The sequence below is a fragment of the Juglans regia genome, chromosome 13, assembly GCF_001411555.2.
Source record: "Juglans regia cultivar Chandler chromosome 13, Walnut 2.0, whole genome shotgun sequence".
Taxonomy (NCBI): Eukaryota; Viridiplantae; Streptophyta; class Magnoliopsida; order Fagales; family Juglandaceae; genus Juglans; species Juglans regia.
In genome coordinates, this window is record NC_049913.1 from 676774 (window position 1) to 703231 (window position 26458).

Sequence of the window (26458 nt, forward strand, 5' to 3'; positions counted from 1 at the left end):
ACTGCTCTCTCTCTCTCTGTTTGATTTGTATTTAGTATCGAGCTTGATAAGCAAAAACAATACTTTTGGTTGATTTATGCATTTCAGATTACAAAAACGATACAGGATTGATGTTCGATATCGAGCTCGAGATGATTGATGAGCAACAATTAGTTTTCAACTTTTCCTCCTCAACAATAAAACAGTATAGTTGCCTGAAAAAATATGAAGTCCCTTTCTTGGGACTCATCCCCACCCTAGATCACATTCTTATCAGCTTGACAGAACTCCTTAATGACAATAAAGTTTGATCACTGAATCAGCACCCGCAGTGAATAACCAGGGTTGCCTTGGATGAAATTTACAATCCATTACTCCTGCAATAAAGATGACATAATCAATGACAATGATATCAGTTTCTACACAAAAGCAATTGGAAAATAAATGACAAATATTCAAAGCTCTCACCTCTCCCATTTGAGCTTGTATGTCCTCTAAGAATTTCAAGGGGAACTATAAGAGGATTCTGGTTAAGATCAGAATAAACCATGCCATGAAAAACATATGCAGTGCAATCATCAGAGCATGAAGCAAATAGGGGATATGAGCGATGGAAGGCCACATTGGTAATGTCCTTTGGATGACACCTGAGAAAATTCCAAACACGTCAGAAAAATGAAACACCATATAGACAAAAAAAATTGTTGAAGGTGATTGGAATCTGTGTATATATATATATTGTAGCTTCAATATTTTTAATCTCTAGATTTTGTAATCTAACAATCAATTTGCTCATTAACCATCACATCCTCAAATACCGGATGTTTAGCTTTTATCATTTCAAGAAACCATATAAGTTTTTCAATTGAGGATAGGCACAACATTTTCCACACAGAGATCTTTTATCCATCTATACGATCATCATTATTTTGCCAATTGGTGCTGTGACATACTTTAGAATTCTGTAAGGTTGAGATGAAAGGTCCATGTCAAACCAGCACAATTTTCCCTCTCTGCTCCCCACAATTACATTATCACCTGCGTGGAAAGTGCATCTCAGATATTTTGAAAAGATGACTGAGCATACCAACAAATGAAAAACTAACCTAATAAAATAAACTTTCATCCACACAATACAAAATAATAATCGAGAAATGAAAATTGAAAAGATACCCCCAGGATGAACAGCAATGGAAGAGACTTCACGCAGTCCAGTTTCAAGCTTTTTGATGAACTTTTGCTGCCACAGATCGTAAACACGAACATTCTTCTTCGTTGAGATGAAAAAGATGGAACGAGTAGGATGGAACACTGCCGAAACTGGAAGTCCATGCAACTTGAAAGGTATTCTTTGAGTATGCTTTTTAGAGAGCTGGTGTATAAGAACAGCTCTCGATTCACGTAATTAACAGGTCAAGAAAATCCAAGGCATGTTCAAGAATAAATCAGGCATTTATCAACCAGCTCATGTCTAAGCAGGAATAATTGCTTAGACATAGTCCCATGCTTAGATGATGCTATGCTGAACACCAAGTAACCCTTACTCAGTCCAGGGTGTATGAGTTGATAAATTTTAAAAGACTAAGGGACAACTGAGAAGACCATCATTGACAAATGGGAGTAAATCATGCATGTCAAATAATCAATTAAAGTAGAAATTAAAAAAATGACTACGCTAAGGATATCAGCTGGCATTACGGTTGATAGGTAGTCCCCTTTACGGTGCCATTCTACTGAAGAGACAGTCTGCGGCAGGACAACAAAGCAAGCAATTATTATTATTTTTAACAAGTAACTCTACAATAAAATTTTACCACCTAAGGAAAAAGAAAGAGGGCAGAGACGTAATGAGTGGGATGGAAGCGAATTAGTTTTAAAGCAGACGTACCTTAAAATGCCTTAACCTGATCCCTTCATGCTTATCATCTTGAAGCCAACTTACAATAGGTATTTTGTTGCCTAAGCATGCGTAATATATTGTGCAAAGGTCAAAATACATTCATTTATTCTAGGACATTGAAAGTAATAGATATTTTGTACTGACCTGAATCATCTGGTGTTTTAGATGTCTCAACATGGAGAATTTCCTTTATCTTCTTCTGTTCTTCTTCATCACCAAAACCAGTGTTCAAAAGTAGTACATCCTGTCCCCTGAAAAATTCTCAGTAGTTGAACTACACTGAAAAGTAATGTGAATCCCAGCTTCAATTTGTATTCAGTATCCTTTTTTTGGGAGTAGAACAGGAAAAAAATAAGACAAAGTATTGAGCCTTACGCAGAGACAGCTAAAATTGGAAGCTCATGCAATGGATTCCATGCTACACACTTAACTGCTTCACCAATCTCCCAGACTCTAAGACATCTACCAGTTTCAACTTCCCAGATACGCACAGTTCCATCAAGAGAACCTTTGTGAACCATAAGAAGATCATAAGACCCAAATCATATCATTCTTTTGTCCTGTTTCCTGAATGAAATTACAACAAAGAGTAGCATACAAACCTGAAGCAACCCATTGCCCAGAAGCTTCAATAGAAATTGACATGACAGCATCCTTGTGACCATTGTACTCAAGATAACATGTCATGGGGTAAGGCTTAAGATCTTTCCGACTTGGCAGCTTGGGCTTCAAGGACTCAGGATCAATATTAATCTGGAACATTAAAAGGATCAATTTTGATCAATTTGACCAACTATCATGTGATTAGAACATACTGATTTGAAAATGGATTACAGGACAAATTATGCATCTGTATGTGCTATGAAACTCAACATAAGACTAACGATAAATGAACAAGCAAATCAGTAAAACTTGGCCTCTTCGATCCTCAGCAAGTTTCTGACTTACACGTTTTTTCCGAACTCGTGGGCACAAATACAGGTCCAAACAACGTTCAAAAATGTCCTTAACACCATTATCATATGCTGGGATACTTCTCAAAGAAATATACCTAATCAAATAGACAGTGATCAAGATGTTTGACAATCAAATATCAAACAAGAGAAGCAAATGGATATGGATTAGATACAGTTGCATTGTGAATTACCTTCTAGGTATAAACTTAGGCCGATCTTCATCGTACATCAATTGATAAGAATTAATCTCTTCTTGTGTTGGGATGTATTCCAAAGAAGGGTTGTACGATTCCTCATGGCCTTTAAAAGAAATAGACCAAAATAGGTGGAAAATTCCTTCACAGAAATTATTTAGTGTAAAATTTAAAATCCAGAAAGGTGATTGAACGTTAATACCTGGCAATTTCGGCTTCGGTGCAGGAATGTAGGCTAAATGATTAGCCTTTTCTGTTGAGCTGGAATCATCTCCCCACAACGGATAGAAACGTTGTTCTTCCTTTGGCTTGTCAAACTTAATTAATCCCATACGAATTGCTCTAACAAGCTTAACAACCTGTAATTTATAAGAGGAAATGTAGAGTGTCACCAGAAAGGAGGTCCGGACATTTGTTTATTTTTGAACATTGATCATCAAAAGGAAGGAAACCAGAGGTAAAAGAAGTAAATCACCCAATCTTTGCCAGCTTGAGATATCTCCGTACATAAAAAAGAAGACACGCCCCTGAAAGAAGCCTTACCTTCTTACTTTCCCATTTTGAAGGAATGAACCGCCTCTTCGGTTCCGGAGCATTTGAGAGTGGGTGCTTGGCATCATCCCATTTAAACCAATCAACATAAGGCTGCAATTGGTAAAAAAGAAGTTAAGTCCAAGCATACAATGAAGTGAGTAATTTGTTACAGTGCGAGAATGATATCCATAGACAAATGAAGGAGCATGAAATGAATCCGAACTACAGACCGCATAAGGATCAAAGTCAGCATGTGGTGCCTTTCCTTTGAGCAATCTGCGAACTAGTCTCAGCTCTTTTCGCGTCACCTCTACTTCCTCATCATTGTACTCATCATAGATCTTGAGCCTGAAAAGGTTATATAATAAATACACCATGGCCATATATATGTTCTAAAGAAAGACCTTGGCTGAAGACCCTTCACAAGTACTTCCAAGGAAATGAGGTGAGCAGTTATTATCTATCAAATTACTTTTTTTTATTGGAACCGGATGTCTAGGAACAAAGTCCCGACTAATTCTGGGGGGTGCACAGGCCCTTGGCAAAGAATTTCCCGCAAGTATACCTCAGGTAACTTAAGGGAAAATTCCCCCATTGGACTCCCTAGAAATTGTTTACACCCAAGGATTCGAACATTAGACCTAAAGGGAGCATACCAACGAGACCAAAGCCTTTACCACTTGAGCCAACCCCTAGAATTTATCTATCAAATTACTGATTACATGAATGAGAAAATAGAGAAGTACGATAAATAAACTCACCAATTTTTAGAGTCATCAGCACTTGCAAGAAACGAATCCAATTTATCTTGCCGTTCTTTCTTCTTAATCTTCTTCCCACCAAGGTCATATCCAATATGGGCCTCATCCTTATACCATTCCAAAGGAACTTCTCCAATTGTATTTCGCGGAGCCACCTGTCCAAAGCAAGAACAAATATAGTCATTGCCAAACAGCTGATACTTGAAACCTCAAATCTCATTCTACAAATACTCAAATGAAAATTAATTAAATATAAAAATGGACCTCATCTTCAGATGAATCACTCTCCTCAGCTCCTTGATGCAGTTCGGAGCTATTGCTTTGATCTTCTTGACCATGATCATCGTCCAAGCCATTATCATCTGAATTGGCAATGCCCTGTTACAGTTACTTCTAAAACACTTTAGTATAAACTCAAAAGGCTTTTCCAGGCTCTAGAGCAACAAGAATTTCATGAAATATGCAAGTGATATATATATATATTATACACATACACACACAGTTATAGGGTGAGTGTGTGACCCCTGAGAGGTAGCTTAGTTGGTCCGGCCTTGGGTTTGCTCCCCAATGGTCACCAATTAAAGTCCCCGTAGGGCCACTGGAGGTTTACCTGATCGTTAACTTCAGGGCCCCATGGGATATTTCTTAGAGAAGAGTGTGTGTGCCTGTGCGAATCATTGATATCTATATTTGCGATGATAAGTATCATAGGTTGATCTATACAAAAAATTATTTCCACATGATTCAGCTCTGATTTTATTTTCATTCACTGAATTTAAATTCTTCGGATCCCTCACATGTTCAATATTTTTTTCTTATTATACTTTTATATCCTATCTTTCCCAGCATTCTCTTGGTCATTACAAAAAATTAAAAAAAAACTATGCAAGGGAAATTATCGTGTACCTCATCTCCAGACGATCCACTTTCACTGGCTTCTGATTCACTCAACGATTGACCAGAGTCACCAGCCTCTGAAGAATCCTAGAACCACCAAATCCACTTCATTCATATACTAAAAAAAAACATAAGAACAAAGGAGCTAGGAGGCAGACATAACAGATAAAACTTTCATTAGAATATTTATGAAAGTATTTTTATTATAATACCGAATTTGCTCATTCACCTATTGCTATCGTCGAGCTGGGCAATCGAAAAGGTAAGTTAATATGTAACACGTAAAAATCAAACAGAATATTAACGAAGCGACAAGCTAGTCACTTAAATCATCTTTGAGAACTCCTAAATGAAAAGACGCAGAGAAAAGGTTGAATAAATACTCGCTAAACTGAAGAACATAATTATTACTTAGTCTCCAGCGAGTTTAGAGCTGCTTAACATTCACACTTTTCTTTTACATTTTTTTGAGGAACTATTCTGCCAGAGAAAATTTTCAAGAGAAATAAACAGAGAGTGAAGTAGTAGAACATGAAAGTACCTCGTAGTCAGAATCAGATTCAGAGTCAGAAGCAGATGCTAATTGCTGCTGATGCTGTTTTTGTTGTAGTGCTTGTGAAGGTTTTTCATTGATTAAAGGCTCTTCTTCGGATTGAGGATTTGAAGCATTCCTCGTCCTCTTACTTTCCTCCTTATTTTTCATCTCCGTGAGGAATCGAAGACAGAGAGAGTGAGGTGAGGCCGAAGGTCTGTGCGTGGTAGCACTGGTAGGCTGCGGCTAAGTTATGTGCGACGGAGAGTGAGGCTGAGGGACGAGGGACGAGGGACGAGGGACGAGAGAGAGAGGCAGAGAGTCTGAGAATGAGAGACGGGCCCGGCTTTAGGGTTTATTCGAGAAATAAGAATTGATAAAGGAGAGGAAACGGCGCCGTTTCTTTTTATTTTTTATTTTTATTTTTTTCAATGTGGTTTTTTTTTAAATGATAATTAACTCTCTCTCTTTCTCTCTCTTTTTATTTTTTTATTTTTTTTATCATTTGGAAAATTGATAATTATAATTTATATATATTTTTAATACATTTAATAGACTATAGTGATTTAGTTATAGTGATTAGTTATATATTAGTATAACTGTAGTGTATATTAAACTATTAGTATGAGTTAGACTATATAATAATATTAATATTAGACTATTAGTAAAACTATATATTAGTATTAGTTATATATCAGTAATTTACTATAGCTATATAATATAAGTATAACTATAGTTTATATTAAACTATGAGTATAACTATAACTGTAGTGAGTTTGTTAATTTTTATGTTAGTATTTGTTAATTGTTATAGTGAGTTTAATTTATTATAACTATATTATTGATAGTATTATAGTGATAGTATTAGTATAGTAATTTATTATAGTGATAATATTAGTATAGTAATTTAGCATTACTATTACTATATCATTATTTTATATATGATTATTTAGTATAGTGATTATTTAGCTATATATAATATATTAGTATTAGTTATATATTAGTATAGCTATAAATAAAATGTTATTAATAATTTAAATATATATTTTATGTTTAAAGTATATGATCAATTAAATTTTCATATTTAAGATTAAACTTTTATTTTATAAATTATAATAACATTATCTTATATATAATTATATTAATAACATATGATCAAACAAATTACAAATGTTTATATTTAAGATTAACATTTTATGTTATAATTTATAAATTATAATATGAAATTATTTCATATATAATATATGATATATAATTAATAATTATATATATTATATATAAAAATTTTGTATAATATCAATTTTGTATAAAACTTATATATATAATATTAATTTTTGTATATTTTTTTTCTCCAACCGGATTGATCCGGTCCCGAAAACCATGAAACTAGAACCGGACCGGGTCTGGCCAATTTTCCGGTTACAAGAACCAGTCCCGGACCAGTTTTTCGGTTTAAATTTACTCCATATTGTGTAGTCATGCATACATAAGAACTATACTATAGACAAGCAGACTTCAGAGTGAGTGCTTTTGCTTGCTCATCGATTCTGTTAAAAAAATAATAATAAATAACTTTTACTCAAAATCATCATCATGTTCTACAGTGTCAGGAGACAATCTTTTCTGGGGTAATTGATCTCCAGGAGAGAGGTTTGTCTTCACTACATGTGTTGAGCCTTTTAAAGTAGTTCTCACTGATTTCATTGCTGCCCTTGACAAAGGCTTGGAAAATGTACTGATAGAATCTCTATCGGACAAAACAGATTGTATCTGTTTTTGGTGCTGAGAAAAGAAAATGGATTTTCGGTTCATGTTTTGCTTTGATCTGAATCCCTTCTCATTTCCTTCTGGTCCAAGCACTTTTGGACTTACAGACTCAACAGGTATGAGCTTACCATCCACTTGGTTTGTGAAAACAAAAGTCACCTGCAATAACAACAATGTGAGTACCAGTTCAATTTATATCTACTCTCCAGTAGGACTCTCCAGTAGGAGATGAGGAGAATAAAGCACTGTAGATTTGGGATGTACATCATACATGATATTGTTCAGCGTTATTCTTCACTAACAAGGAAAGCAAAACTGACTTTTAACACATATTTTATCATTTTAAATCCCAAGTAACCGCCACAGATCTTAACAGTCATTGGTTCTCTGCCAAGACAAGGCATGCATTCATAAGTATTCATGGAACACTTAATGCAAGTGAGGAAAGGAGAAACAACCATTTTAAAAATCATACAATAAATTCTGTGTTCTACAAGTTTGTGCCAAAGCTGGTTTCCATTACCAACAAAATGCAGAGATGACTCATGTAGGGATACGTGCTAAAGCTAACAAACGCGGGGGCCTGGTAGAAAAAGCTCTATTACTCTTTCGAGTACAAATGCAAATAAAAGGTGGCCATTGCCTTTGGACCAAATATATTAAACTATTGCCACACCTCATCACCAGCAGAAGCTTGGAAAATAGCATCAGGTACTGAAGTGGAGAAGAAATGATGCCCCCAACTACCTAAATCTTCTTCTAGAGGAGTCCCCACCTGAAATTATCATCTCAAATATAAGAATCAAATTAAACGCCTAAACTAAAATCAGCAGAAGCAATATCTGCTGAATAGATGTGGACAACCTGTTTCTCTGAGCTCCTTAACTTATGCAAGCATCCTGAAATTTCTGCAAATCTGCCTATATCAGAGGTTTCTTGATCGGATTGGCAATTAATATTTGTTGAGTGATTTCCATCTCCCTCTTCTATACTCTCAGGCCTATCATTGCAATTTTGGCAACGGATGCAGTTCATATTTTGATGGATTTCAGACCTACATGCATAACAAGAGATCTTGCAGCTAAGAAACATTTCAACCTACAGAGTTCAAAAGAACAAAGCAAGGTAGACGGACTAGAAAGCAAAAATGAAAAACAAAACAGAAGAAATTTGACATAAGGTAAGAAGGTGCTGTTGCAGATCATCTCATCTTTCTAACAGTATCATCCATAAGTGTACTACAGTTACTGATGTCATGATCAACTTTTTTACTGCTAACAGAGATACTGATGCTCGCTTTATTCGAAACATATAAAACAATAAACAAGTACAGCTGACAAGGAGAGACCTATTGCCTCTGGCCATGGACAGCATGCAAACCATAACAGGAATATAAAGAATATGCCATGTTTGTATCTACCATGTGAAAACTATACATTCATAGTCAATTGAACTCTCCAACTTGTCCCTTCAGCAAATTCATCCACCACGAAGCAGATATACATACAAGCGACAGTGCAGTGATGTAACTCAAAAAAATTTAAAAGCTCATTACCTTTTTTCTTTTATAAGAGGTAAATTTTATTGATACAAATGAAATAGGCATAGCCCGTGTACACAGGAGGTATACAAAAAAGCTCATTACCTAACATTCTCATGAAATGTAAAAAGATCGCGAAGATCTTCCATTGAAAGAAAGTTGACCTGAGATTAAGACAGTTTCACACATTATTCATAGTTTCACACATTCATTTAAGAGCAAATACCAACTGCAAAGAAACATTCAAAGCGACGCAAACCTGTGTCGTAAGGGTATCTGCTTGCTCCTGTTGGATAACTTTTTGAAGCCCTTCTTTTGACATTTGACGCTGGTACACCTACGGCAAATTTAAACTGTTCAACAATATGAATCTAAACAGAATTGCTCGGAATTATCAAACAAATGCAGAAAGGAAAAAAATGATAGTGGTCGTATTATCCAAATTACTTCCATGATCCAACCTTTTCTTCAATTGTTCCTGTACTCAACAATCTGTAGATGTATACTCTCTTCTTTTGTCCATCCCTCCAGACCCTTGCAGCAGCCTTAATGGAGACACATTGCAAATAGTAACAACATTATCTCTCTGAATGAAACTTATGCATGTTTAATGACTCACATTCCATTTGTTAATCTGGAGATTAACCTAGGCTATTACTTGTTTATCGTTTGCAGGATTCCAGTCCGGATCAAACAAAACTAGTCGATTTCCACCTATCAAATTGAGGCCGCAACCACCAGCCTTGCTGCTTAAGAGAAACACAAACTCATCCTGCAAGATGTTGAGTTTAAATTATGTTTCCAATACAGAGGCCAAACAGAACTCAACCAAAACACAAATGTAAAGCATATACAAAGCCTAGATTCCGAATACGGTTTTGGAGTGAAGAACAGTATACCTTTGATGGGTCATTGAAGCGGTTGACTAACTTCTGTCTTTTACTGATCGACGTGGTTCCATCAAGCCTCAAATATGGATATCTTCTTTCACGACACAATTGAGCGAAAAGGTCCAGTGTCTGATACATCAAAGTCACCTTGATTTAGGAAAAAAACTGAATCTAATAGGATTTTTTTAATGTAATAAGTCACTGAGTCATCATTGAACAAGTCAATAAATGGGTCTCTTCTTTCATGACACAATTGAGCAAAAAGGTCCAGTGTCTGATACATCACAGTCACCTTGATTTAGGAAAAAAACTGAATCTAATAGGATTTTTTTTTAATGTAATAAATCACTGAGTCATCATTGAACAAGTCAATAAATGGGTCTCTTCTTTCACGACACAATTGAGCAAAAAGGTCCAGTGTCTGATACATCACAGTCACCTTGATTTAGGAAAAAAACTGAATCCAATAGGATTTTTAATATAATAAATCACTGAGTCACTATTGAACAGTCAATAACAATCAAGTTGAAGATAAATAAAAATTCAGTTTTACTTATCCATTGTCAGGTATGATAAATCGAAAACTCGTGCAGGCATGTGTCTAACACAGAACAACTATGGCAGGATCATTGAAGCGAATTGGTGGGAACCTTGACAATAAATGTGTTAGGAAAAAAAGGAAGAAGAAGAAGAAATTACCAAGTGCTATGACATTGTAGGATGACAAGAACTATAACTTAAGCGAAGCAACATTGTAGGAAGAAGAACTACTTGTCTTGTTATGACAGCCACCATAGGGAAGTTTCATTGTTTGGCTTTGGATTAATAATGGCATCCTTACACAAGTAGGCTCAAGTTTTGTAAGACACGGTGGTAGGTTGACAGGCACAGAAAGTTTGGTTGAAAGTTTGAAACAACATAAATTTTAGAACAAGTATTGGAAGGGCCCCTTGTGACTTCAACAATGGAGCCAAAGATGAAAAGTCTTGCTGTGATGTAAATAGAGAGCTCAAAAAGAATCAGAGAAAAAAGAGAAGGATGGTGAGAAGTGGAGCAGAGAGATGGAGTGCAAAGGTTGCAAGTCTGTTGTAACTTTCAGAGTTTTAGCGTGTTGTTCCTTCCTTGCAGGTACCTTCGTTCATGCAAAGCTTGGGAGGCTCTTTTTGATTCTTCCCTATTCTATGGAACGGAAAAGAAGGAAAAGAAGGCTAGCTAAAGGCTTTTCCTAGGCAGAATTTCTGGAAAAATATAGAAATGAAAAACTCGAAACTATGCTTGGGTTAGATGAAGGGATGATGGATGAACAGATCACAGTTTAGATGCATACACTGTTTTTAGTTTTCTAGTTCTTATTTAATTGTTTACCCTTTAGGATATCTGTTTTGGATATTCAAAATGATATTTGCAGTTATAGAGTGCGCAACCGCCACGCACTCTTTTTGAAAAAAATAAGTAAATATGAGACTCACATCAAAAAATTAATTTTTTTAACACTACGCTCCACTTTTTTTTTAAAAAATAGAATGCATAGCGCTTACGCAACTAATTATTATAACTAACATTACTTGTATACCCTTCCTATTTCCTATAACGTTAACGAGCAGGCCACTCTCCAAGGAAGTGCACTAACTAGAATATGATGGTATACCATCAGCTCAGCTTCCTATGTAAAGATTTATTCAATAACTATAATTTTGGCCACCAAAAATATGACATGCTGCCAGCCTGCCAGATGGAATAGCACTGACTACTAACACGTCAACAACTGGACCCGTTGCCACAAAAACAAAAGGCAATCGTGCATATAATAGTTTGGTTTTTATTGCATTACTATCTTGTATACCTGGGTATAGTTCGACACAAGGACGATACGATCATCAGTCCTCTGACGTAGATGAGCTAGTAACCGGGCTAAGACATGCATTTTCCCAGATAGCTCAACCCAAGCCCCATCGCCGCCAGTCCATGACCCAGCTCTGAAAAAATAAGAAACAAGAAAAACATGAGTATAATTATGTTAAAGTATAAAATATATAAAGCATCATATATAAGATTGCTTGCCTTCCGGAGAACATCTCTGGTGGGAAAAAGCGAATGCAATCCTCAAAACCTGAAGTTCCTGGACTTCCACTTTTTATGGTATCATAGATGAGCTATGAGATAACAGATCGCCGATGAGCATGAAAGTAATATTGATACTATTTAAAACAAGCATATTATGGAGAAGAGATGCGAGTTTAGAGCCCAGATGACCTAAGATTTCCCAGCGGATTTTAACCAATCTAACCTGTGGATTTGCTTCTTCTATTCCAAATTGAAAATCCTCTAAGATAATTATTATAAGATCTTCAGAAAGCATCAAGAATGTACCAACCCCCCCCCCCCGGCCCGCGGGGAAAAAAAAAGAAAAAAGAAAAAGAAAAAGAAAATCCCATACCTTTGGATGATTGCAGAGCTTTTTTAGAGCAGTTATATAGGCCAAAATCTTTGATTGTTTCATATCTTCAGTTATTGCCCGTTTAACCTGTGTTTGGTGGATTTTGAATAGCAAACAAGTCCAGGAAAACATTCTTGTTAGTAACTGCTTATAAATTTTGTATTTGGAAAATACATGGTCTGATAGCTGAAGAAGAACGACAACTTACGTTTTTGGAATGTATAAAATGGTTGTACAGGTCTGATTGGAGAGGAGTCAACTTGCAGCAAACAACTTCAACCATCTGCAAGTAGAAAAGAACAAGAAGTCTTATGAAGCAAAATGATATCTTCTCCGAAAAAAGAAAAAAAATGCACAAAGGAAAAAAATCACTAAATAAACCAAGCAGGCAGACCTTTGGTGGCAAGTGATTTGATAACAGTGCATTAGTCCTCCGCAGTATGAACTGTAAAAAGTGATGAGTTGAGTGAGAAAATAAAATACAAATGCATTTTTCTCGAACCACTCTATGTGCTATCCATCATTTCCATAGAATTAAATACTCGTAGTATCAAGAACTTTATTCTACCAATTTCATGCTAAAAACAGAAGATTACCTGGTTAACTTTTGCACTTAGTTCTGATGCACGCTCATTACCTAGTTTCTTCTCTTCTTCAGTGGCAGTAGGTTCTCTTCCACAAATTATAGGTGCCTTCACGATACACATGTCATATTTTTTAAAACATAATGAACATGCATTGAGTATAGAAAATGGAGAGAGAGAATGTGTGCGTTTAGAGTATAACATTAGCATTTAAAAGTAAGCGTCAGAGCTTTCTGCAAACGTGTCTATTTCTTAGCTTCATGATGGCAGAAAGCGACACTAATTTCCAGAATAGATACCTCAACAACCAGTAAGGCATCCGTAATCCCCTAACAGAATAAAAATGGATATAGAGAGAAACAAATGAAAAGCAACCTCAGCAAGTCAAAAAACTGATTAACCCAATTCAACAATATATTTTCATCCTCGACGCTTCAACAATATATTTTCATCCTCGACGGCTCTAGAAAGTATATAACAGTTCAGCAATCCACAACAGCAATAAATTATACATAAAAAGTAACACAATCAGATCACCTCATAGTAACGGCGAAAATACACAACATCACCCAATATTCCAGGATTAGTGAAGTTAACCATAGCAAAGAACTCTTCCAGGTCATTCTGCAGCAGTAAGTATTGAGAGATGATTATGATAATGGAAATGAGCATCAAATCATAAGATCTAAAAGTATCGTGTATTCATGTTAAGTGCCTCTTACCTGCATTGGCGTTCCTGATAATAATATACGGCGCTTGCACGGGAGAGTGGCCAATGCCTGATCCATATAAATGTTTTTTCATATAATTTTTGGAAAAAAAAGGGTTAAAAATTGGCATCTATGTAAAAGAATATTTACAGAAAAATACACTACTACATATCTAGTACCCGATTTGTTAACGTCTGATCATTCTTCAGCCTATGGGCCTCGTCACATATGAGAAGGTCACAGGATTCACTATGGCTAAATTTTGATGAATGCATCCGGAATGTCTCGTATGAAACAATCAGCACCTGTGGAAGTATTTATTGAATAAGCCTATTTTTCTAGATAATTAATTTCGAGTATGGTTACGCAAACTTGCTTGTAAGGAGCCGCGGGGACTGGTGAATCTGTCAATCCCAGAGACAACATCATCTCTGGTGCTTTCACAAAGAGCAACAAGCTGAACTCTCTCTCCAATCCACTTCATAATTTCAGCCTCCCAATTGCTTACTAGACTGGTAGGAGTAACAATGATGACCTTTTTAACCATCGGCTTCCCGTCAAACCCTTGACGAAGAAGAGTATAAAGTAAGGTAATTGACTGCAACGTCTTTCCCAAACTGCAAAGATCAAACATTACCTTGTGAAGATATGAGGAGACAGAAAAATAAAGATGAAATAACCAGAAAAAAATTGTAGATAATATCACAAATTGTACCCAGCGTTAAAAGATAAAAAGGGTTCGGATAGAGAGATATTCACCCCATGTCATCAGCCAGAATGCATCCACATATATTTGCTTCACTACACAACCCCGAAACACATTCAAACATAAACTGAACCCCTTCTCTGCAGTAAAAGTAAAAGGAAATTTTCTCGTCAGTTACAAGAACACAACCAACTGAAAATATGATGCAAAGTACAGAGAATTTTGGCACTTTTTTATATGCAACATATGTTTGAGGGAAGATGAATAGTATTAGATTAAGTTTCCGTTTACACTTGTGATGCACGAGGGGTAGTGTCAATTATTACGATACACCTATAAATTTTTATGTATGTAGCCAAATGGAAAAACCTCTCCATATAAAAAACCCTATGCTGCATATAGAAAATTTAGAACTGATATCACCTTTGATGGGGTCGCAGGAAACGAACAAGCAATGGGTCAACTGCTATCTGCACCAAATTAGCAGTCCCATCCTCAGATTCTTCAGGTTGCCACAACACCAAAGGCTCAACTCCTGGTGGCAGAGTCACACTCTCCTCGACTAAATCCTTCCCAACAGTACTCGGTATGTTCAGTCTATTGGTAATTGCAACCAAGGCTGGCCTTGAAGAGCCCCAAGGAACAAACCGTTTGCGGGCCCAGAGTCGACGAGCAAGTTGATCGTTCTGCTCATCATAGCCATTAGAACATGGGGGTTTAAAGGGTTTCCTACAAATTGCTGCTGCTTCTGTCACTGAAAGAACTCGTGGAAGCAGTGATTGTCTCTTCACGATAAGGTTGCCTCTGATAAATATGATCAGAAATTCCAACGATAATTTGTGTAAATTTTATTTAACATAGAGAATTTTCAAATTGGATTAATAATATAAATGAAAAAAACACTACCAACATTTTCCCGATGACAAACCCTTAAATCTCAATTAAATAAGACAAGCTTTCATATTTTACAAAAATAAAACTGATAATTAACCAGCTTCATAGACAAAACGGGGAGATTGCATCGAATAATAGCAGCAATAAGTTCACTCAGTGCTCCTATTGGTTGAAGTTAACTAAACCCTGGCGACAGTAAATACGAGCATCTACTGTCTAGCTTACGCCTGCTATAAACAGATTCCAAAGACAGAACAGAAAAAAAAAATCGTATTCTTCAATTTTCAAACGGAATTCTACGTTACGCAAACTCCGGTCCGTCAATTGAAACGTTGAAATTGGACGGTGTAATTGGAACGCACGGGCATTTTAGAACAAAAATACAAAACCCAAAGTTGAAATGAAAGAGCTCCAATTTGGTATAACCGTGAGAATAGAAAAGTAAATGCATCTTAGGGATAAAATCACTGTTTAAAACAAATCAGACGGTACCTCAGGAGAGCATCGACGTTCTTCGATTTCCGATCTTCATCGAAGGGAGCAGAACGACCCACAGACGGTTCGTCTTCGAGCTCTTCTTCTTCGTGGTCCACCGTGTACTCCTCACTGGAATCGCTGGGATCGGAAGCTGAGAGAACCTCTTCATCTTCGTCTTCCATGGAAACCCCCTCTCCTCCTTTTTCCCAGAGTTCTTTAGTTTAGACACGGTGTGTGTTACTGTGCAAACTTAAATCTAATGGAATTTGGCGGTAAAATGTTCGCGAGCTTTTTGTGAAGATTGCGGCGAAAGTTAATGTTAGGGACCGTGTGGGAGGCTGCCGTGAAAATGGATTTTGGGCTGCAGTGCTTTTGAGAAGTTGAATAACAAACGGTTGAAATTGGGCCATTTGGTCTGCGGCGCCAGGTCAATTTTCCGGCCCATATATTCTGTGGACTCTTCAATCCTCCCATTTGAATTTGGTTTTAATTTGTTTTTTATTTTTTACTTATTCAGAGACTTGGTTTTGATCCCTAGCTGAATTTCTTCTCAATTCGCAAATTCTATCTTTTCATTTTATTCCATCTTGATTGCTTCATGAGAGACAGATCATTGCAAAGTGGGTTTTGCACTTTCCATCACAGCAGTTCTCTCAACTTCATATAATTGATGGGTAATAATATTCTTACAATTCAGTTATCATTGTTTTATTATCCTTTTTTTTTTTTTTTTTTTTTTAATATTTGGATTAAAAATCATTGGATTTTGGATTAAAAATCAAGGACATTACCTTTTTGTATAATCTAGAATAAAGTAAATTCAATCAACTAATGTAATCATGTAATTTAATTACAAATAAATTTAATTTTATAAAAATTGGCTCAAAGAATAAAATAAGGTTAATTTTTATAAAATTAAATTTATTTTTAATTAAATTACATGATTACGTTAATTGATTAAATTTACTTTATTCTAGATTATATAAGAAGATCATGTTCTGGATTTTTTATTCAGATTCAAATAATAAAAAGAACAAAAAAAAATATAACTGAGTAGTAAATCAATAATAGAGAAGTCGTATTGAAATTAATTTATGAGAAAATTGTTTAAAATTTTGAATTTAATATTTTTTCAATAGTAATATCAAAGGTGCGTCATCCGTACTGATCCTGAAAATCTCAGTAGTTGTTAATTAAGTTCAAATTGGGGAGTCAACTTGAAGTGGGTCAATAAGTCATTGATTATTATGACTTTTGCTAAAATAAGACTTAAGTGGGCAAGTAATGAGAGATGTGTAAAATAAACTTTTGAGTCCATAAACAATGGGATTATAAGACCAAACTTTTAAGATAAAAAACGACCAGTATCGTCAACATTGACCATCAACGGTGGTTAGGAGAAGCTAATAAGCAACTGCATATATAGTTTAGTTGAGTGCTTACGTGTAGCCTGATGATGATAATAAATACAAAGTGAAGCTTTGATAATGGCTAATTTACTAATCAACGGTAGGAACAGAAAAGTTGCTGAGGTATACAAGCATGAAACTGGGAGACGTTTGGATTTGAAGATGATTTGAGATGAGTTGAGATGAATTATAAATAGTAATGAGATGAGTTGTGAATAGTAATGAGATTTGTAAGTTAAAGTTCCTGAATAGTAATGAATAGTAGTGAAATGAGTTGAAATGAGCTGAGATGAGTTGAGATAACTTGCGAATCCAAACGTCTTAATTACCAGCTCTTCGTATAAATTCATAATGAGTAGTATTCTTGTCAAGGTGTCGTCGACCTTTTCAGCATTGTTAAATGATGCAGGGGAGCAGCTAGGAACCTTCATCTGCCATGAAAATATGAGACAAAAACCAAAGACTTTGGAACTAGTAGACAAAACACACAAGACTCAAAAATAGTGTGCATGATTGGTTCGTTAGGTTGTCATCAATTTCGTGTTTTTTCTCTCATGGCCCCCACAGACATAAATAAATTAAGAAGATTTTTTGACCAACAAGTTGATAAACTTCGTTCAAGGGTGCAAGTAAGATGATAATGTTTATCTTGACACTTTTGTCAATAAATACCATGTCCCAAACCCTGTTGTCTCCACGGCAGAACCAAATCAGTAGCTTACCACAATCATTTGTTCAGTTGCTAAGAAAAAAAAAATGTATCCTACAGCAGTAGTTTATGATGATAAACAGAGAGCTGAACGGTTTCCAGGTCCTGTCCCGGTTTCAGGACTTCCAAATATTTATTCCACACAACACTATGCTCGGCCATATGTACACACTGGTCTTTGCCACTGTTTTGATGATCCTGCAAATTGTAAACATCTCAAAACTCATCTAGTTCAATCACTAATTTCTACCAATAAACATAAAATCCTGTGACTTCTGTTTTAACTATTTTCAGTTTTAATGTTTTAAAGGTCTCACTACCTGCTTCTGCCCTTGCATCACATTTGGACAGATTGCTGAGATAGTAAACAGAGGTTCTCCATGTAAGCCTTGAAAAAAAAAACCTCTGTTTAATAATATATGTGGAATGATGTTTAGAATTATTTTGTTTAGATTGTTTGTTCTTGTTTTCCAGCTTGTGTTTCAAGTGGCGCAATCTATGGGCTTCTGGGTCTTACTGGTTTTGCCTGCCTCTTCTCCTGTTTCAATCGTTCAAAATTGAGGGGGCAATATGACTTGGAAGAGCACCTTGTGTAGACTGCTTAGTGCACTTTTGCTGTCCGTCTTGTGCCGTGTCAAGAATACAGAGAGCTCCACAATCGTGGATTTGATATGGGGATAGGTATAATAGCTGCTTGGTTATCCAGTTTGTACATCATCATCATCATTATTATTTTAACAACGATCCATGAACAAATTTGAAATCTCACTTTTTCTCCGGCATGCTAAGCAACTTAAAAACCACATATGCAGTTTGGCCTTACTGGTTTTGGCAGGTTTAAAAAGTCTCTTGCCTTGTTTCCGCTTTAATATTATTGTCTTTCAAGTGTGAAGGGGCTAGAGCGTGAAGTAGTGAACCACAGAACCAGATTAGCATCGACTCCAATGATAGATAGAGTGCTTTTGGCAAATCGGTGTTCAACATCCTCAAATCATCATCTTGTTCTTCGATATAATATACATATGTACATACATACATGCACGCATGCATGCATATTATATGTATATAGACAATTACATCCCGCTAAAGAAACGCATACCGACCGCTAGCCATATATTTGTTTATGACTCCCAACTTGGATATTGACCATGCAAAAATAACTTGGTCCATACAAGCTGCCTGTTTTCTGAGACGTACGTCAAAGAGAGAAAAATATTTTATTTTTGGGTCGTAATGCTTTGATTGGTTAGATAGGAGGCCTCATATATGAAAACATTGGCACCTCTAATTGGACTGCATGTTGCTGGCCTTGACTTGCTACTTTTATTAAGTTTTAAATTGCTTAATTCTTTCCTGGGGATTTATAAGTGAGTTTTTCTGAGAACTTGTATCTCGTGGGTGGTTCTTGGAATTGAAGGATGGGAAGCAAACGAGGACAGACGAAGGCGTGCAGCTACGCAAGCTCCAATCATGACACCAGGCATGACGAGGTGAAAGAGAAAAACAAAGGCCCCTTCGCTGCTGCTTCCTTGCTTTGCTTATGCAAGCTTCATTTCAGTCTTATCCATGCTGTGGGTGTCATGACTCATCATCATATTTTATCTGTTGTATTCTCACTTCCAAGTGTAGTATCCGTGATGAATGTTATGGAAGAAAATCCTCATATACTTGAAGATCAGGCCCCACGTTGTTGCAAAAGAAAATAACACAATGATGGTCCTGGATGATTTTAATTAAATTATATAGATATATGATGTATCTGAAAGTTAGAGAACTTAAAGAAAAGAACACAATTGATGATGCTTCCTGGATGATTTTAATTAATTTGTCTAGATATATATGATGTACCTGAAAGCTAGAGAACCTTGCCCATATAAATTATAATCTAATGACGTTTTGGAACCACAATGCTTAGCCCAAGGAGGCCTTAAAAATGAATTAGCTTGGCATATTCTAGTAGATCCAGTCAGAATTGTCAACCAATCCTAGCTGCGATTTGATTGAAGGAATGTCTTCATTCATTTCGAGCCAGAAAGAGGTGGAAAGATTCGAAAGGTAGCGCTAAAAGGCATTTCCCATTAGCTGGCGTTGGTAATGGGTAAATCCCATGATCAAGTGGTGTCCACCTAAAGTGGTGTCCACATGGATGGAAAAGTTATTTGTTAACTCCCCACCACTTTCACATCACAATCCAAGGGAAGTTATTTAACTTCCACATATTTAAGGAAGTTAATTAACTTCCAAGTATGTAAACTCTTTTAAGATAAGAGGACGTACATCATTTGTGTGAGTGTGAAAAAGAGTCCTATAAGAAGATAAAAAACTCTCATCTCTCTCTCTCTCTATTTTTTTTCTAGAGAAATCATCTAGATCTCTTAATCTTGAAGCGTGAAATTTTATAAAAGACTCTAGTAGCCTCCTAAACGACGTAAAAGTGCAAACAATAAAATGACGTATGTTATAAGATGAGCAAAGATCCGATTTTGTAGGAATTCCGCTCATTGAGATAATTCGATTTAACCTTATTTAACAGCTGGCTATTCTCAAGAAATAAATTGCAGCTCATCTTTGTAGTCGGCATGCACAGATCATGATTTATATGGATTAATTTCTATCGGAATACAGCACACCAGACTCCCAACATTATTTTTCTGATGTCTTCCTTATTTTTCATGGGGGAAAGGAAAAGACGATACAGATCAAGTAAAAACATGATATACATTCATTGGTATATCTTACATGGGATCTAACCAAAGATGCCCCTCTAACCCATGCAAAGATAAACCATCTACACACGATTCAGGTTACGAGTCATCATGTCCATGAATTCATCCAAGTTAACCATGCCATCCCCATCTGCGTCCACTGCTCTAACCATTCTTCGGCAATCCTCCAAGCTGCATCTCTCCCCCAGCTTCCCTAGCACTTCCTTGACTTCTTCTGCGCTTATTTTCCCATCACCATTCAAATCAAATGTCAGAAAAGCATTCTCTATGTCCGTCGTTTTAATCCCACCATCCTTCTTGTGCAATTCCATGAACTCTTTGAAATCAATAAACCCATCTCCATTCAGATCAACCTCTTGGAAAATCTTTGACACTTCACCAATCGTGTTGCCCTTTCCCAATGCTTTGAGAATAGCCTTGTACTCCTGTTGGGAAATCTTCCCATCTTTGTTGGAATCAAATTTGTCAAATACTTGCTTCATCTCATCCTGATTTGGCTGGAAAGCAGGTTTTAAGCTAGAGTTTTGCCTGTCCCTGGAGGAAAACAGCCGAGATGGTTTTCTCAAGAACTTTGTTTTCGAGATGTTGTATTGAAAATCGAGGAAGCTCGTTTTTGACATTCTGTGATGTTGTTGTGTGCAGATACAGAAATAAATTGAGATATGAAAGTCTAATAGCCTCTCACATATTTATGGCAGAAATCAGTTTGTCTTAGGTAAGCTTTAAGGGGTATATGATGAATTATTCTATTCCCAATCCCACTGGTGGAGGGAGGATAAAGCAGGACAAAGGTAAGCATTCCAATTCCTTTACCATACATCGCACACGGGGCAAAAGATTCTGATGTGATAAGTCAGACGAACCAGTTGTGGTTGCCGAAAGTATTGGTGTAAAGAAAAGAATACATTCTTGGCGGCAAAAGGTACATTTCTCTTTTGGCTTGCATGCAGACTCTCCTTGCCAAAATGATTTGTCTGAGTTAGAAAACTTGATTGATAAAAATCACAACTATATTTTTATGAATCATGGTGGTCTTCCGTTATCCAAATCCTCCATTACTTCAATGTCCTTGCGAGTTGTTATCTTCTACACGTATCCTGCAATCATGAATATTATACGTGTGAACTCCAGAATGCTCACGTACGTGGCCACTCTAACCAAGCACCACATAGTAAATCCCTTCCCTTCCCTTCCCTTCAAAGCAAACATGTATCAATTTGTTAACTCAGTATCCATAAGGAAAGTTTCTCAATAATACCTATAATTTGAGAAATAAAAGCCACATATATATATTCAGTAGGCCGGAAAAGCCCATCGACATGGAAGGTAAACACAGGAAGGCAGGGATCAGCAACAACACCCCAATCATTAAATTATTCTCCTAATAAAGATTCCTGGATAAAAACTACATAAACATTGAGAATTCAGAACCCCTTGTAAACTTGTTTCTTCGTCTTATATTTGCCAACACTCACCACCCAAGAGCAAATTACACTTGCAAGTGAGGGAAATTTAATTCTGAAGATAAAGAAGTTGTTTACTCGTAGCCTCATATCCATCTTATATGTTTACTGACCAACTAAAAACAACTCATCATAAAAGCAACAGAGCCTCAACCCTGCTGAGAGAGCCTTGAAATGGAAACCAAAAGTTTCAGGTTACAATGCATCTTCATAAAATCCCATCGCAAGTAATTTCCGAAACTTAAAAAGCAATGAAACCATATAACTTATGGACAATGATACACCATCAAGTATATTACAACTTAATTACTACTATACATTAAAATATTAATATTTTCTACTTTAATTCAAAATTTCTGTACTTGCAACAGTTCAAAGTAAATAAAATAATAATTTTTTTTATAGTTAGTCATAAACAGATTGTAGTATAGTTGTTCTTATATCGTTTTCCTCAAACAAGACTAGTCCCCCACAGGTACGGACTTCGTTGATTCAAAAGCTTCACAAAGAATCTACAAGGTTGATTAGAAAGCGAGCACATTCTAAAATTTTATACAGACGAGACATTTATTAGGTAAGGAAAGTTAGGCCAGATGAACTGATCTGGAACCTAGAAAAGCACTCCAGAAGTTAAGAAGTCAAATGTCAAATATTTTGGCTATTGATTATTCTAAGTGCAAGCATGTTGAGTGACGCTCTCAAGTCTCAAGGTCCACCTCCTACATGGTATGGGTACCTAACTTCTTCAGAAGGGTAAAATTTAATACATGCATGTAGAAATATTGTGCAGAGACAGGGTAAGGGTAAGCACCACCAAACAGATTACCATATGGGCGATCTTCAAAACCAATTATCTGATAAAAAACAAAGGTTGACATCATGCATCACATAAGCACTAAAAGATTTATGCTTCTTATTCTTCTAGGTACATGTTTCAAACAGGTAAAGGAGATCAAAAGCTCCATGCATGCACATTTTACCATGGAGATTTTCAGGGTAAAGTATCACATATCCTTTAAGCATCTCTTTGCAACTTTTAATCTACTTAATGAAAATTCACCATGATTGGATCACAGTTAGAATTCAAAATAGAAAATAGTATGATGAGCGTGTGCTTCACTTCATAACAGCTACACACCGCTTCCAGCCTTGGAGCACGCATACACATTTGACAAGTTCAAGCCTTTCAACATAATAAACACTTTAAAGAAGAAGAATACCGATTCCCAGGCAAGGCATGCATTTGCAAATGATCTCCCTTCCTCTTCTATTATAATAACTTACAAATCCTGATCCTTGGCAACTTTGAGATTTTCCTGTCCATTCATACACGACTTCCTTACAGTCCTGCAAATCCAAAGATAGATCAGGTTCCAATGATTCTTTATTCCAGGGTTTTGTTTTCGCTCTGTGCACGTGTGTGGTGTGTTGGAGAGGTACAGGGAGAACTAGATAGGCTACCCTATAGCTAGTGGTGGAGTTGTCTTGGTTCTAACAAAGATGACACCAAATTTTAAGGGCACAAACATGTGACACAAAGAAAAAGATGCTTCTTTGAGGCTTCCATAATAATTCAAATGCGAAATGCGATTCTATCAGGATGTAAATTGCCAACTGTGGAGGAAAAATAGCAACTTAAAGCGAGGAAAAAGAAAAAGGAAAGCTGAAGCCGCACTGAAGAGAAGACAATGATGACAAATTAAGGCCTAGCATCTTTTGGCTCCTAAAACAACTCATCTCGGCTATGGTGGTTTGGCTACATTAAGAGCATTAAGCTTTATTAAATTGAATAGTTCATGCATGAAACAACATGGCATTGTTTTTTGTTTTTAGATAAGTAAGAAGGAAGTTTCATTGATATGAATGAAAATAGGCATAGCCCATGTACACAGGGAGTATACAGAACATTCTAAAAGCACTAACTTAAAGATAAGAAATCATCCACATTATTTCCAATGAGGACACTGGTTGAAAACTATAGGAGTACAAAATGGCATTGTTTAACAACCAAAAGTGTACTTCGAAGAAGGTTTTTCTTCCTAGAAATCGTCTATGTTTTTATTGCTTCCTGCTTGATAAAATAAATCATTCTATGAGTGAAAAATGAAAGACTCAGACACCTCTTTGTCTAAATTTTTTTTTTTTTTTACCCGAACATTTGCTATGGGAAATCCACCCCCTCCCCCAACCCCATGGAAAGAGGCCCACGCAACATTAAATGATACAAAAATGAAAGCAAGAATTATATATAATGTTACGATCCCACGTCGAGTAAGTATGAGATTGGTTAGTGGTTTATAAGCCTCTAGACACCTATTCCTTATAAGTTGGTTGTCAATGGTGATTTATACTTAATAGGTTCATAACAAATGGTATCAAAGTCAACTCACATATACAGTCCATGTTGACACGGTTGCAATCATGCGACACGGTGGATGATGCCGGCATGACAGAATTCGTCTAGGACTAGGAAAGACCCTAGCACATAGCCAGCCCGAAGCGTGACGATTATTACGATCTCACATCGACTAAGTATGAATAAGTATGAAATTGGTCGGTAGTTTATAAACTCCTAAATACCCTTTAAGCGAGTTTTCAAATGTGAGTTCTATGCCGTGGTCCATAACATATAATAGAAGAGAGAGAATAAAAACCTGTATCCGGAGCCGTCGATCGATCTCTTCGGGCGGGACCCGGAGAAGAATCCGGATAGGTCATTGGAAGCGGAAGAGCGTCGCTAGCGTCATCCAAATAGCTCTCTCCACGACGCGACCATCTCTTCTCTTTGGCATTCACTTTCAGGCCGTTGATACCCGCGCCGCCGCGCCTAGCCGAGCCGTCCTTGGCGGCTGCTTCTGAGTCGTGGCCTATTCGGAAGCCGCCGGCGCCGGATATTTCGGTTGAGGAGGGGAACTGGAACCACAGGGGGAATGTGGGGCCGGCCGGGATGTCTCCGGTGGCACTGCAGCGGAGGGCGGAAGGCTTGGATGGGATGAAAAGGGAGCAAGAATTTAAAGCAAACATTCGGTGTGAAAGGCCTCGGTAAGGACTAAGAGAAACAAAGAGAGGAACTTGGAAATGGAGGAGCGAGGTGGCCGTTGGATTTTTCAATTTCCGTTAACTTTTTTCGCACCGGTTCTTCTGTGAAGTGGAAGTTTAGACGTGGTTCTTCAGAGTCGGAAGTTGGGATTTAGGTCGGGTCCACGTTTCTACGTGATTTACGACACGAGACACTTGCCACTCTCCTAGCGACGACATTAACATAACAACTTAACATGCGCTACAAGAAGCTGTTCTTAAGGCGAAGTTTGTACTTTTTAAGGCAAGAGTTTCTCCCAACTTCGCCGTGATAAGTCTCAATTGAATTTCACCAACCTTTTAGGCGAAATTAATGCACAAGATAAGTAAGAAAACCACTGAAATTACCTATAACCTTTTATGGTTTTACCAAAGAAAATCGATAAATTTATGGCTCTTTTACGTTTTTTCTTGAAATAGAAGATATTTATTTTCTAAAATTAAAATAATTTAAAAATAACTTATACAATGAATTATAAAATAGTTATAAAAAAGTTTACAATGTATCCTCGTTATTTGCAAATTGATAGTGAAAAGCATAATCTCAATTTAAAATCCATGAATGCACAAGGGAAAAAACCAAGAGTAATGTTATTATGCAATCGCAATTATACCTCTAACTTTGTTCTATTGATTTGGCGGTGAAACTATCACTGACTTATTAAAAAGATAAAAGATAAAAGATATATATATATAAAATAAAATGACGTCTGAAAATATGAAAATTGAAATTCAATCTTCGTTTATTTTTAAAGATAAGATGAGTTGAGATTAAAATTAAAAAGTTAAATAAAATATTATTAAAATATATTTTTTAATATTATTTTTGTTTTGAGATTTGAAAAAATTGAATTGTTTATTTTATTTTGCTTGAAAATTTAAAAAAATTATAATGATGAGATAAGAGGTTTTTAAAGTTTTGAATTTTAGTCTTGAAAACAAACCAGACCTCGAAGTTCCTCATTTCCTTTTATGTTTGTATTTTTAATTTTTCTAATAAAACACGAATCAATTGAACAAAGTGAGTGGTATAACTGAGACGACATAATAACATTTCTTAAAAAACACAAATTAGAAGTGTTAGGACAAGTTTGAAGAGTGAAATGAGATGAAAATATTTTGAATAATAGTAAAATAGTTTGTGAATAGTAGTGAGATAGTTTGAGTTAATATTTTATGGAACTTTGGAAAATGAGAGAGATAAAGTTGAATAAAAAGAGTAATGTTAGGTATAAGTCTCAAATAGACAAGCCATATACAAGCTTTTTGTAAAAAAGTGGGTCTCATGAATAAAAAATTTTTTTTTTTAGGTGGA

The 26458-nt window shown here is 36.2% G+C and overlaps 3 protein-coding genes and 2 pseudogenes across 3 annotated transcripts; 1 reads left to right on the plus strand and 4 right to left on the minus strand.

Moving 5' to 3' along the window:
- Positions 1 to 2: 2 nt before the first annotated feature.
- Positions 3 to 6090, minus strand: LOC108988899 (ribosome biogenesis protein BOP1 homolog). The gene is made up of 18 exons (XM_018962287.2): positions 5763 to 6090; positions 5231 to 5308; positions 4589 to 4702; positions 4325 to 4479; positions 3794 to 3911; positions 3573 to 3674; positions 3232 to 3388; positions 3027 to 3135; positions 2828 to 2930; positions 2482 to 2632; positions 2255 to 2387; positions 2024 to 2130; positions 1868 to 1938; positions 1665 to 1725; positions 1153 to 1380; positions 933 to 1017; positions 448 to 626; positions 3 to 356 (listed from the first exon to the last, which is right to left on the minus strand). The coding sequence occupies exons 1-18, from the start codon at positions 5922 to 5924 to the stop codon at positions 271 to 273; spliced, it is 2199 nt and encodes a 732-aa protein (XP_018817832.1). The 5' UTR covers positions 5925 to 6090; the 3' UTR covers positions 3 to 270.
- A 1166-nt stretch (positions 6091 to 7256) lies between these two features.
- On the minus strand, positions 7257 to 16004 carry LOC108988898 (protein CHROMATIN REMODELING 25). Its single transcript, XM_018962286.2, has 21 exons — positions 15774 to 16004; positions 14811 to 15191; positions 14441 to 14527; positions 14058 to 14298; positions 13861 to 13986; positions 13694 to 13750; positions 13509 to 13595; positions 12984 to 13079; positions 12782 to 12832; positions 12596 to 12670; positions 12388 to 12474; positions 12012 to 12103; positions 11794 to 11926; positions 9960 to 10079; positions 9719 to 9832; positions 9522 to 9605; positions 9320 to 9397; positions 9166 to 9224; positions 8385 to 8574; positions 8197 to 8295; positions 7257 to 7679 (listed from the first exon to the last, which is right to left on the minus strand). The coding sequence occupies exons 1-21, from the start codon at positions 15938 to 15940 to the stop codon at positions 7329 to 7331; spliced, it is 2775 nt and encodes a 924-aa protein (XP_018817831.1). The 5' UTR covers positions 15941 to 16004; the 3' UTR covers positions 7257 to 7328.
- Positions 16005 to 17923: 1919 nt separating this feature from the next.
- LOC108988859 lies at positions 17924 to 19485 on the plus strand (annotated as a pseudogene).
- Positions 19486 to 20422: 937 nt separating this feature from the next.
- On the minus strand, positions 20423 to 21252 carry LOC108988889 (calmodulin-like protein 30). The gene has a single exon (XM_018962271.2). The coding sequence runs from the start codon at positions 21220 to 21222 to the stop codon at positions 20665 to 20667; it is 558 nt and encodes a 185-aa protein (XP_018817816.1). The 5' UTR covers positions 21223 to 21252; the 3' UTR covers positions 20423 to 20664.
- A 107-nt stretch (positions 21253 to 21359) lies between these two features.
- On the minus strand, positions 21360 to 25220 carry LOC108988888 (annotated as a pseudogene).
- Between the last annotated feature and the right edge of the window lie 1238 nt (positions 25221 to 26458).